The sequence below is a fragment of the Lolium perenne genome, chromosome 5, assembly GCF_019359855.2.
Source record: "Lolium perenne isolate Kyuss_39 chromosome 5, Kyuss_2.0, whole genome shotgun sequence".
In the NCBI taxonomy this organism is placed as follows: domain Eukaryota; kingdom Viridiplantae; phylum Streptophyta; class Magnoliopsida; order Poales; family Poaceae; genus Lolium; species Lolium perenne.
Window position 1 is genome coordinate 6,305,419 of NC_067248.2, and position 13,510 is coordinate 6,318,928.

Below are 13,510 nucleotides of genomic sequence, written 5' to 3' on the forward strand. Positions count from 1 at the left end.
TCGTCCAACTAGGCTAGCATGCGGGGCCAACCTGCGGAGAAGTGCACGGCAAAATGAAAGCTCGGGGTTTAGCCATAGAGAATCCCAAGTTTTGGGTGAAAATTGTCCTAAGTCCTGTGCAGAACTATATATACGAAAACGGAAGAAAATATTGACGGGCGCTCCGGCGGATAATGACTTATATGGTTTCTAGAGGTTTTATTTGGTAGTTCATGTGAAAATGTATGTAGTTAACTAGCCATACCTACTAAGTATGTATGAAAATGTTTTGATAATGACTTATATGGTTTTTAGAGGTTTTTTTTCACCTCCCCATGTGCACACTCCCGCTAGCACGTTTAGGCCTAGTTCTTTTGGCGGCTTCTCCGAGAAGCTGCCCTCCCCCCAGCTTCCTGGGGAAGCCGGTGACAAAATTTTGTGAGGCTTCCAAAATAGTTTAGCCTTAGCTATTCTAGAAGCCTCGGAAAATTTTAGAACTGGCTTCCCCAGGAAGCTGGGGGAAGGACAGCTTCTCCGAGAAGCCGCCAAAAGAACTGGGCCTTATATGATTTTCTGGTCATATTTTCGTGCAACCTATCACATAACCCTAGTTCAAAGTTTGCCCACTTTAGAGGTGAGAAAAATCTCATTATTTTTACACAACAACTCCAACATGTTATATTATATGTGAAAAGTGTTTTGGCCCTCTATATTTTGCATCTTATTTTTCTAATTTCTTCACAAATGTAGTATTCCTTTTTAAAAAATCAAATAATGAAAAAATAGCTTCTTTGAAAAACAACAAGTTTACGCTATTATGAAGTTTTAACTTGGTTATTAATAGGATTCTAAAAATGAACCCATCTTGGTGATCGTCCATGAAGAGACCCGGGGACTCCAAGTACTTTCCGAGCTTACCCATCGCCGATGTTCTTAAGTTACCCGCCAGAAACATACATATTTTCAGTTTCGCACACAAAATGAAAGTACAATAACGGCTCAATCCAAAATTGCCACTCTCCTATGTTTCCCCATTTTCTAGTTGCCGTTTTCCCTCTTTCTCTCGACGTCGACGAAGCCCTCGCCATGCTCCGCCAAATCAGAGCTCGCGGCCTCAATTCGGTGCTGACGGATGTCGCCTCGCACGTAATCTTTCCTCGTTCTAGATCGGTGCTCGCGGATGCCGTGATCGCTGTGGCAAAGAGAAGGAGCTCGTCAGATCCATTGCTGAAGGAATTTTGGATGGTTGAGAACCATTGAATTTCATGCTTGATTGGCACCATGAAAATGATAGTGTCCTCGGCCTATAGAGAAGTGCGAAGATATATAGCGCCCTCTCCCTCTGCCATCTCGGTGAACATTCCTCATGCCGTGGCTTTATCCAATATTCTACAGTTCACCACGAAATAGTCCTAGTCCAATCATGCTGGGAAGACTCATGTATGACCGATACTTTGCATCGATGATCTACAGTTATCGCCGCGGTGTTATTTCTCCTTTTGCAGAACAACGGGCAGTGCGGATGGTATGTTTCACGGAAGTGATCAACTTATCTGAAACATCCAGCCTCTCCTCGGACATTTCCATTATTATACAAACCACGACTGAATTTACAAACTCAGAAACAGCAGGGGAAATGAATTAAATCTGAAACTTATTATTACACTCCAGGAAAGCGTAACACGAATCTCGACATCAGGCTGGCCCTGGCCTGTCGCCCGACAAATTCACCACCTGATGAGGCACTGATCATCACTTGGCCGCAGCACTAGCAGTAATACAGGCAGGTGCACCCGGCGGCGCCGCACTGGCTGTTGACGGCCTGGACAGCTTTGTCGCAGTGATCACTGCACCTGTCGGCGTTGCAGATCCTGCCGACGTCGATCAGCTTGGTGCACGTCTTCTCCGGCGGGAACGGGTCCCCGTCCGCAGGTACCTCCCTCGCGGAGACATGATCTCTGCATGGATGCAAAAGAGAATGGGCGTAGGGTCTTGATCTCTTTTTTTCCGATAAGGAGGGCTTTATTACTCAAAATGTTTTGGGTCTTGATCTCTTGTTAAAGAAGATCAGGAAAGAATGGAACAGCCTTGGCAGATCGGGCTTTACCTGAAGATAGCGAGAGGAGGACGATGGCGAGGAGGAGTGCACCGTGGATGGTCCTCATGGCCGCGCCAGTGGAAGTGGTGAAGTACAAAATCTAGACTATGTAGTGCAAGATGGAGTTTGAATTGTTTCTGGTCCAAGCGGAGAGAGGATGCGTGGGTTGGGGACTTGGACGATGTATATATAGTTATATACACTTCTGATGATGCTTCTCTAGGATACTGAGGCCGTTGTCTATTAATTCAGGGAAATGCAATAAGAATGGAATGGGTTTACGTGAGTTTTCGAAGCAGGACATTGAGTAGTTACCATTTTTATGCATCGTTACGGCAAGAAACATCCAAGGCTTACAACTCAATTAGAAGATTTTCAAATTAACATGGGACAGCTAGAAGTTTTTCGTGAATATTAATTCGCTCATAATTCATGACTAGGATAACCACAGGAATAAAAAGGACGTACCCAGTGCTAAAGCTCCCGCACTGTGCGGGGTCTGAAGAAGGTGTTAGTGGCAAGCCTTACCCTCACGAAGTGCAATGTGAGGAGACCGCAACTCGAACCTGGGACCCCTCGGTCACAGGCGGTGAGGCTCTACCGCTGCACCAGGCCCGTCCTTCTAGGATAACCATAGGAATATTCTTTTAAAAAATAATTATGTATACAGTGTACTGTATGTCTGTATCTAATAGAATGAATTTATATGGTACAAATTATATAAGGGGCGTATAAAATGATACTAGCACAGGACTCTTATGTGTACCACATCTCGGCATGCAATGGTAAGAAAACATTCTTAGGCATTCGACATCTTATTCTTTCCGAAATGGAGGATTAGACCCCGGCATGTGCATCGAAGAGATGCATACGGTTTTTATTTAGATTTGATTCAACAAAGATCTACTAAGAGCATACATCACAAAACCCGAAGCCATTATTGAACGTCTACAAACCTGACAATGGGTGAAAAAAGATGCCACCAAGGCCTTATGCCTAAAAACACAAACAATGCTGACCAGCTAATTCCAGGGGCGCCCCCCCCCCCCCCGTCTACAGTAACAGGAAAGGCGATTCGTTCCCCCCCCCCCCCCCCGTGTTGACCACCTCGCCGCCGTCGATCCGTTGGATTCCTCGCCTCCGGCGGCCGCTCCGGCGGCGGGGGGGGGGGGGGGGGGGGGGAATCGACGGATCACGGTGTGTACATAGTGTAGGTCGTCGTAGGGTGCTAGCCGGCGGCGCTGAGGAGGTGGCGGCGCGGCCGGAGTGGCTTTTGTGGGCGGCGTCCCTCTCCTCCGTGGTGGTTATTCCGGTGGAGCTCCGCGGCGGATCTGCCGCTCCCTGCGCGCTCGCGACTCGTCGGAGTTGTGGGGCGTGCCTTCCCCATGAATTTATATGGTACAAATTAAACAAGGGGCGTGTAAAATGATAGCACAGGACTCTTATGTGTACCACATCTCGGCATGCACAGGTAAGAAAACATTCTTAGGCATTCGACTTCTTATTCTTTCCGAAATGGAGGATTAGACCCCGGCATGTGCATCGAAGAGATATATACGGTTTTTATTTAGATTTGATTCAACAAAGATCTACCAAGAGCATACATCACAAAACCCGAAGCCATCATTAAACGGCTACAAACCTGACAATGGGTGAAAATGCCTAAAAACACAAACAATGCCGACCAGCTAATTACCAGGGGCATCACCGAGTCACCTCTATGGCGAAAACGAGAGCACAAATCCGGTCTAGCATACCGGCAGAGAGCACCTCATGCACTCACTTCAGAAGCGTGGTCAGTGTCATCAAACCGTTGTTCTATCTTTAGGGCAGAGATCTCCATAGCCCATACTAGGTTGTCATCGACGCCGACATGGTGCCAGACAACGCCCCCACCCAGCGCGAGTCCATCACACCGCCTTTGTCACAGAAACTCCGTTGCGCCACGGTGCCGATACTCTTCGTTTTCGACGTGGTATATGCACACCACTCCACCACTCACTACCAGCATCTAACACCTGCTCCAAAAATGATGTCCTCGAGAGATAGAATGATGGTAAAAGAACCGCCATGGTTCAATCCGGGATACCCAGATCTATGGTTTTCCCCAGAGCAGCATGAGTGAGTAGATGCGGACTGAAACGGGAATATCTTCAACAAGGTAACGGAGCGTAGACGCCGTCATCACCCTCCATGACTAGAGTCGGGCCTCGGTTTTCAGGTTTTCACCGGAAGACTTGCCTCCCCAACTCACCAATGTGACCCACCAGCTGACCCCCTCCGGCGGAGGGGTAAGCCACCAGCGCCATGCAAGGGCATGAGCCCCTAACTTCCTCAAGCTGCAGTTGAAGCCAAGGAGCACCACCAAGTACTGACATTGGAGTGGAGAAGATGCAGCAATGTGTGAACGGCGGCCCGTCGGATCCCATATTGGGCAAGAATTGTCGCAAGTTTCGCTAAATGGGGCAAGTTGGGAGAATTTCAATTAATTGAGATGATTACTGTCACAAAAAATAAACTAAGAGTAAAAATGGAATTGGGGCAACTCTTAACGAGATTATCAGTGCCAGCCTGGTCTCCCACAACGCAACCAAACTCCTTCCCTACCTCTCCGCTTCATCCCAGTCAAAGATCATGGTGATCTCCCGTATTTCCTTGGCAGAAGTGACTAGCAATTCAGGTGGATGACACTTAAGGAGCAGAATTATGTTGTTGAAATTCTTCGCCACACACATATGGACAGTTGCAAGGCTGTATGCGTCGATCAATGCAGAGGGCAGGGCTTCCCCTTTTCGAAAAAATATATGGAGAGTTGCAAGCGAGTCTCAACACCAATGAGAGTGGAGGACAATTTGTCTAGCCACGTTGGAGTTGGACTGAACAGAAGACGAGTTCCACAAGACATTGTCATGTGAACACTGAATTATTTGTTGGAACACACACAGTTACAATAACTCTTGAAGTCGCATATTGATCACATAACTATGAAGACCCGACTTGTGCGCTGAAAGCACAACAATATGAGATACTACCTTGAAGTCCTAACACGCAAGAAATAAAGCCAAGGATGATTTGCCGACCACACCGGGCGGTTATTATGAGTACCGCCCGCTTGCCTGACCGAAACGGCTGGAGAAGCTGAGGTGGTAACCATGGTGCTGGAAGAAGTCGTCGTCTTTGTGCGCCGCGTTAGTCATGGTGAAGGCAGGAGCAGGAGCGGCGACTCTCTTGCTGTTATCATGCGAGGCTATTGTTTTGGACGCCAACACAGTTGCATCTCCAGCTGCCCCGTTGACATGGGCATACCCTTCGGGTACTCATTATTAGTATACCTGGCTCGGCCCAATATGGAGAAGACCTAATATGGAGAAGGCCCAACAAGGCAACCCGAAGAAGTAGTCGACTAGGACTCTTGTAAAACCCTAGGCTGGTTGCATATATAAAGCTAGCCAGGGCACCCGAAATAAGGGGGACAACAGATAGACAGAATAGAGACAACATAACTCCGCTATGGCGGCACCCTGTAAACAGACATATGCTCATATACTGGATTGCTAGCAGCACGTAGAGATCCTCCATCGAGGGGACCCGAAGCTGGGTACGTCGTGTGCCTAATCTCGACCCCGGAATCTCCATCGTCGCTCTCTCCCAAAACCCTAGTCTACAATACGTAGGCATTGCCGAGGTATTCCCTCGTCAATTGGCGCCGTCTGTGGGAATTTGCGACGACTGGATTTTGTCATCCGGGCGGGATCCATCGAGTTCATCATCAGCAACGTGTGGATCGCATCTGGGAAGAAAAATTGTCGAGTTCATCATCAGCTACAATGGCCAGCTGGCAGGATTTTTTCGACTACTTTGCCGCGCGCAGTCGCCACACTCGGGGCTACTACTTCGACATCGTGCACCTCGCCACGCTCGGGGGCTCGCCCGTCGCGGATCCGCCACATCGACTATGTCCTCTTCATCGACTACTTCTGGCCAGGCGCCGCGCGACAACATCGACTGTGCCCGCCGCACGACCTTCTTTCACGTCGGCTCCACCGCACCCGATAAAAAGCTAAGTTTTTCTCTTCCTCCAAGATTCAATTATTTATTTACTTTTGCTATACCCGAATATTCGGAGGTTGTGCCATTACAATATTACAGCAAATACATTCAATACTGGGGGCTTTGCCATTACTTTGTTACCACAAATACACTCGATTACTTGGTGAAATTTTTTTCTTCGCCTCTGGATATATCTACTTCGGCTAAGTGGATTTATTTTCGGCTCAATGGAATTATTTTCTTCGGATCAATGGATTCATCTTCTTCGGCTTATTGGATTCTTTTTCATCGGATTCATCTTATAAGATTCATCTATATGAATATTATTGGCTTACTCTTATACAATATTACCTGTGGCGTTTCGGGTCACTGGATTTATCATCGAGGATTATTACTGGATTTATTTTCTTCGGCGGATTCATCTTCTATATTACTGGATTCTTCGGGTCAATGGATTCATCTTATATGGTTATTACTGGAACTATTTTCTTCGGATCAATGGATTCATCCTTTATGATTTCAGCGGATTCATCTTCTATGATTATTACTGGATTCTTCGGATCAATGGATTTATCCTCTATGATATCAGCGGATTCATCTTTTATGGTTATTACTGGATTCTTCGGGTCTATGGATTCATCCTCTATGATAGCGGCGGATTCATCTTCAATATACGATTCATATGTGATGGTGTAATCTTTAATATGGGTTCATCTCAAGTACTTCATCTCGGATTCATCTTCAATATTTCATCCTTAATGGCCTTCTTTTGGCGACACGGATAATACTGGGGGCTCGACAACGACTATGCCTCGAGTAACAACTGTGACACGGCGTCTAAGCAACAATCATGACATCACCCCAGCAGCGCTCGGGGGCTCGGCTATATCTTCATCAAACAATTTGGCGGCATTTATTTTCGCTATTTGGTGGTTTCTACTTCGGCTCGACTTCTTCTCCGCACTCCAAAACTTCATCGCGCCGACTCCGTCGTGATTAATAAGCTAAGTGTTCTTTTGATTTGCATAAAGTTGATTATCGTTTACTTTCGTCGCACCTGACACTTGGGGGCTGCGCGGCATATATTCACTTTATATATCATTGAATCCGAGCATCTGACACTGCATGCGAAAAAGAGATTCGAGGAAAAGATAGAAAAAGTTTGTTTATTTGTGCAGGAGAAAGCAAATTTCAAAGTATATAAAAGAGAACCCGACGAAATTGTCTACAGGCAGAACTCGACGAAATTGTCTTCAAGAAAGGACACGACCCGAAGAATTTTTCTCAAGGAGGATCCAAAGAATTTTTCTCAAGGAGGATCCAAAGAATTTTTCATTAAAGCAGGTCCCGAAAAATTATCTTCAAGCAGGTCCCGAAGAATTATCTTCAAGAAGGTCCCGAAAAATTGTCCTCAAGGAGGACCCGAAGAAATTTTCTTCAAGAAAGAACTCGACGAAATTTTCATCAAGGAGGAACCAAAAAAAAAAAGAGAGATGGACAAATCTTCGGGTCCATTGACTCGTCATATTGTTCCGAGCAAAAGCATCGGGGATGTACTCGCAAATATAGAAGAACCAATATATTCGGCTGTCTCATCAAGCCCGAGAGAAAAATAGAAGAGCCCGCAAAATGGGTCATTGCATCAGCCAAACAAGGCACTCGACAATATATTCTCAGAGCGCTAAAAGTCGCGAGTAATCTCTGAATGCCGCAAAACTCTGCGAAGGTAAGACCCCGGATCCGTTCTGAGCGGCGTGGCACCGTCTCTGACGTCGGTTTGCTACTTTTTATCCGTATCAACAGATACGAAGAAAATCCTAACGGACGCGTTAGGTACCCGATAAAACATGACTGGGACTCGACAGATGGTAAGACCTTAAGCGGCACCTGTTGAGTTAACACCAGTATCCCGGGATCATGTCCAGGGACGTGATCTTGAAGTAGGTTTTTGCGGATTGCCACTAGAGCAGTTAACTAGTACCTGATCCGTCAGATGAACTAGCCCCAATTACCATTATCCCAGTACAATATAGATATGGATGTCAAATAAAAATAGCAACAGCCTGGAGTCGATAAAAAGAGGGGCTGCGCCAAGTTCTTTTTTGAGTAGTACAACTGGAGCCTATGCCAGGTGCAAGCACCTGCCCATAGGCTCGGGGGCTACTCTTATCGAGAGCATTGTTCACCCTTCCGATAAGATACAAGAAAGAGGAAAAATTGTGGAGTCGATTAAAAGCAAGTTGAGCCTACACCCAAGTGCAAACACTTGGCTGTAGCCTCGGGGGCTACTCCCATCGGGAGTGCTAGTTGCGCACCCGATAGAAAAATAACTTCGACAACATCTACGACAATCAAGGTTTGTAGACTCAACTCGATTCTACGACTCGAGTGGAGCCTACTCCCATCGGGAGTGCTGGATTTCATTAAGTCCTCTAACAGGAGTCGATAAAAAGAGGGGCTGCGCCCAGAAGTGCAGTCAAGTTCTTTATCGAGTAGTACAACTTGAGTCTATGCCCAAGTGCAAGCACTTGTCCATAGACTCGGGGGCTACTCCCATCGGGAGCGCTGCCGCGCACCCGACAGAAAAACAATTTCGAGAATCGTCGACATCGTCTACGCTACACATGATCTTCGACATGGACCTCGCCTTGTATTTCTTCGACTTCGGAGATGGTTATGCTTGGAGTTTCTACGCAAGTCTTCGACTTCCCTATAAACTCGGGGGCTACTGACATGGGCATACCCTTCGGGTACCCATTATTAGTATACCTGGCTCGGCCCAATACGGAGAAGACCCAATATGGAGAAGGCCCAACAAGGCAACCCGAAGAAGTAGTCGACTAGGACTCTTGTAAAACCCTAGGCTGGTTGCATATATAAAGCTAGCCAGGGCACCCGAAATAAGGGGGACAACAGATAGACAGAATAGAGACAACATAACTCCGCTATGCCGGCACCCTGTAAACAGACATATGCTCATATACTGGATTGCTAGCAGCACGTAGGGATCCTCCATCGAGGGGACCCGAAGCTGGGTACGTCGTGTGCCTAATCTCGACCCCAGAATCTCCATCGTCGCTCTCTCCCAAAACCCTAGTCTACAATACGTAGGCATTGCCGAGGTATTCCCTCGTCACCCGTTACCTAGCCGTAGGTGGGTTGAGCCTGCTGAATTCACACCATCGGCGGTGGCCTTCATGGAGGCAGCGCGAGACTGCTCCTGGAGTTGTTTAGCAGTGAGAAAACGTCCGCCGGAACCTCTTGCCCTTTTCATTGCATGAAGATGACGAGACTCGTGAAGATAGGGCTGCAAAATGGAAATTGCATTCGACTGTTACGCGTAGTACAAAAGTTCATTGCACATAACATGGACAATGAATGAGCGGCTTGAGTTGCAACTTGCAAGAGGGAAGAATAATTAATTAACAATGGCAAAGTAAACCAAAGGACCACCGACTAGAACCTTTCTGTTTTTGCTGAGCTTATTCTGGGCCTCTAACTTAGCACGCAGCTGTCTTCTGCGGAGAATTCCATGATATTGTTTGGGATTGACAAATACGAGCTCATCCGCCGCTATTTCGAGAGGCAAGGGAACTCTTGCAGTTGCGGACCCTCCTCCAGTTGTTTGGGGCTGGAACTGTTTTATGTACAAATGGTTAGTCAAGATCCATGAAAGTGCAGGGGAAATAAGAAGCTTGATGCATCATGCATGTGTGCCTCAAGACTCAAGTTGTGCCAAGAATTATAAATTACAAGTGACCACAATAATCATCTTTGCTTGTCTCATTGGTGATATACCAACCTAGGAAAGTGGTTAAAAGTATCTTACGTATCATATCAAAAGGTAAGACTGCAGAAGTACTATTGGTTTGAGCCTTAAAGCTGGAATTGAGTACTAAGATCGTACTACAATGCAAAATACAGTGTTGATCTGGCAGATCACTCTACAGGACAAGACAATTATTCAGTTTGATAATGTAATTCACTCACAAGTTGTTACAGAAGCTGATTAAAGTGTTCTAGATTTATAAGCTCCCTCGGCATGGAAATTCAGATATGTTGGCAGTTAACAAAACAGGAGAGTGCAACAGTTAGTTAGAATAATATACCAGAGCGCGTGACCCATAGGCCGGCCAAGCTCCTGAACCAGAATCACTGAATGGGTATGAAATACAAGCCTGAATAATATGAGGAAATATAATATCAGTCGGCACACCCCAGAATCAAAGAATAGGACTGAATATCCTTTGGTGTTTCTGACATGAAGTTTCAGTTTGCCCTGAGGGAGAGTTTACCATTGGCTGGCCATAGTCACTGTTTTGACTTGAAAATGCAGAGTGCTTATTACCAAAAGTGAAAGTTGAACTCATATGATCGTCAACCGTCTTCCCGTAGGAGTCACCTGTTGAAAGAAGGGAGGATGCATGATTGTAGGGTGCTACGTAACCAATCGAGTCATTACTTAATCACACGGTATGAATGCAATCCAAACCAACTGAAATCCCCAAATGACCTCAAAATGCCGTATTGCCTTCATATCATTTTCAGTTTTTACCTAGTGAGTAGTGACAACGCAACTAGCATGCAATTGCTTGATGAGAGCATACTGGTGCGCTCTGGTTAGTGAAATACCAACACAAAATTAAAGAAACAGAGCAAGTGACAAACGGTGAGCTTGTTAACAGTTTCTGCTATCTCTAGACTCTTGTAAACAAAGGAGGGGCATCAAATATTTGCTGGCCAAACGATGTTTAGTGGCGATGAACTGATGGTGGCATCCCAATTCTCAAAAACGCATATAAACAACGAGAACTGCTCAAGGCCAAAAGTCAAGAACAGCTCCGAGCTCCTTTGAAGAAGCACCCTTCCGTAAGCCATGCCGTTACGCTAAAAGAACACTAGACGTGAGAGTTGGAGATGAAAACCCAAATCCAGCACATCATGCAAGATGAATTCTCCGAGAAAAAAATACTACTACAAACCTACATAAGAAAAAGATCTAGAGACGATGCGAAGATTGATTACCAGCGCAGCTCAACGACCCAGGCATGGCGGAGGCGGCTGAAACAAGAAGACTACAATATACTAGCGAAGGGGGTGGGGAAACCTTTGGGCGCGTAGGAGGAAGACGAAGTGGGGAGAAGCATGGCTCCCACGCGCCACCTCCCTCGTCCTCGGCGCGTCCGCCCCGGAAAGCTCGCCTCCACCGTCCCTTCCTCCTCTCCCTCTGGCCCCTCCTCGAGTGCGTCATTCCCTCGCCAACTTGGCCTCCCTCCTTTTATCCACTTGCTCCAAGGAACAGCCGCAGCTCCAATTTTTTAAGGGCGTCTCCGTGTGTCTGCATCTGGTGCGCCATTGCAAATTGCCCAAGTGGGGGACACGGAGAAGAGAACATTGGCAATAGAAAATGTGCAAATTACTTGGCTCCCCCGGGGTGAAATTCCAAAGTCTGCAATTTGCAGTTGTCTATGGTTTTTTTTTAAAAAAAAAAATTTGGACCAGAGAGCGACGGTTTTATAGTTCATTCCAGGGAGAAGGGGACCAATGACAGTTATCGTAGTTCTAGATCATAGAATTTGTTAAATTTGAGTATTGTTATTCGCGAGGACCTGTCGAATGGCGACAAAAAGCTGACATTGTCATGACTACAGCGTGTGGTTTATTCGGTCCGTCGTTACGATGAATTATTATTTTGTCCGAGTGACAGCAACAGGTAAATTGCTAATCGTGCAACTTGATACGAGTGACACCCTAGTGGGTGAAGGCTTTGCGCCGTTTAGCCTGCTTTTTTCCCATGAGTGCAGAGCCTGCAATAGAGACATACCATGTGAGACCTTCTCTTGCACCGTCTAAGAAAATTAACCCCTCGTGATTTTTCATATTTTGCGTAGCGTATATTTAAAATCAATGTTACATAACTTTACTTGCACGTCTGTTTGAATCATGCAGTACTACTCCGCATAATCATACTTGCTATACCAAGGAAACCACTTAGCCACCCTCAAACCACTTTATATGAAAATCCAGTGGTTTTATAGTTTATTTCTGCGAGGAAGGAGCCCATGGTATTGTATTGTAATTTTATACCATAGGTTTTGTTGAACTTAGGTATTATTATTCGCGAGGACCGGTGAAATGGTGACAAGGGCCCGCATTATCATGACTGCGTGCATGGTTTATCCGCTCGGTTTCATTACAATAATTAATTGTTTCTTATTCGGGAGAAAGGAACTGGTAAATTGATAATTGTGCAACTTGATGCGAGTGACATCCTAGTAGGCGAAGGTGTTTCAGAAGTCTACCCTACTTTTTCACGAGTTTAGCGCCTATAATAGTGACATGGATACCTTCTCTTACGCAGTGTAGAAAACGATTAACCCATCGTCAGCTTTCATATATATTTTGCCGACTGCAAATTAAAAGGCAAAGTTATGTAACTTTACGTGCACCCCTTTTCAAATCATGTCATACTACTTGACATAATCATACTTCGGTTGTACCAAGGAAAACAATTAACCACTCTAAAACCATATTTATATCAAAACCAAGAGAGTGGCCTAAACCCTTGTACCCGTAGCAAAAGGCATTGTGGCTGTTGTTGCCAATCATTGTAATTCAAAAGGAGAAAATATGCACTAAATGCCACTGTTTGCCAAATATTCAGTTGATAACGTCAACACATCAGACATGGCCTACCAAAGTAACTAGGCTAATAATCCATGAGGGTCATACTTCGGTTTGCTAGGGGCCTGTGGTGAGTCTGGCCGGGCATAAAAGACCGAAACCGAAGCCCGAATCCGAAAAAACCGGAACCGAAACCGAATAACCTAGAAGTTCGGTCATCGGTTATCAGATCGGTCTCAGGAGTTAGATGACCGAAATATTATTAATCTGTTCGGTCATCACGAACGGTAGACCGAACCGGCAAATCCTATACAACGACCAGGTCGGTGCCTACCAGGCGCCACACACCCTGGTCGGGTATTGGGCCTGGCCCATTTTCACCTTTTTTCTTTTTTTCGTTTTCTGTTTCTGTTTTTTCTTTTCTTTTTCATTTGTTTTTCTGTTTTCTTTTTTGTTTCCTTTTCTTTTCTGTTTATTTTTCTTTTTGTTCAAAATCGAAAAGGTTCAAATTTGAAAAAGTTGAAAATTGAAAATAGATCAAATTCGAAAAATGTTTAAATTTGAAAAGTGTTCAAATTTGAAAATGGTCAAAGATAAAAATTGTTCGTATTCGAAAAATGTTCATAATTGAAAATTGTTCAAATTTAAAATATGTTCATTTTCGAAAAATGTTCAAATTTTGAAAAAAACCCGAAATTTGAAAGTGTTCATATTTGGAAAATGTTCAATTGAAAAATGTTCAAATTTGAAAAATGTTCA

General features: G+C 45.3%; 1 protein-coding gene across 2 annotated transcripts; it reads right to left on the minus strand.

Moving 5' to 3' along the window:
- Nucleotides 1–4,842: 4,842 nt before the first annotated feature.
- Nucleotides 4,843–11,506, minus strand: LOC127326325 (nuclear transcription factor Y subunit A-4-like). 2 transcript variants are annotated; one of them, XM_051353201.2, is made up of 6 exons: nucleotides 11,235–11,506; nucleotides 10,423–10,529; nucleotides 10,237–10,305; nucleotides 9,591–9,764; nucleotides 9,272–9,434; nucleotides 4,843–5,384 (listed from the first exon to the last, which is right to left on the minus strand). In XM_051353201.2, the coding sequence occupies exons 1-6, from the start codon at nucleotides 11,272–11,274 to the stop codon at nucleotides 5,173–5,175; spliced, it is 765 nt and encodes a 254-aa protein (XP_051209161.1). In that variant the 5' UTR covers nucleotides 11,275–11,506; the 3' UTR covers nucleotides 4,843–5,172. The 2 variants fall into 2 exon arrangements, with proteins under 2 accessions (XP_051209161.1, XP_051209160.1); XM_051353200.2 differs by lacking the exon at nucleotides 4,843–5,384 and having other exon boundaries at nucleotides 8,550–9,434; nucleotides 11,153–11,506.
- Nucleotides 11,507–13,510: the final 2,004 nt, after the last annotated feature.

What these genes read in the sequence shown, in the direction of transcription:
- LOC127326325 (XM_051353201.2), bottom strand. Translation starts at nt 11,274, where the DNA reads ATGCTTCTCCCCACTTCGTCTTCCTCCTACGCGCCCAAAG. An exon ending in TTCCTCCTACGCGCCCAAAG is followed by an intron (nt 10,530 to 11,234) that starts GTTTCCCCACCC and finishes TTCTTTCAACAG; the next exon opens with GTGACTCCTACGGGAAGACG. An exon ending in CTCAACCCACCTACGGCTAG is followed by an intron (nt 5,385 to 9,271) that starts GTAACGGGTGAC and finishes GAGTACCCGAAG; the next exon opens with GGTATGCCCATGTCAACGGG.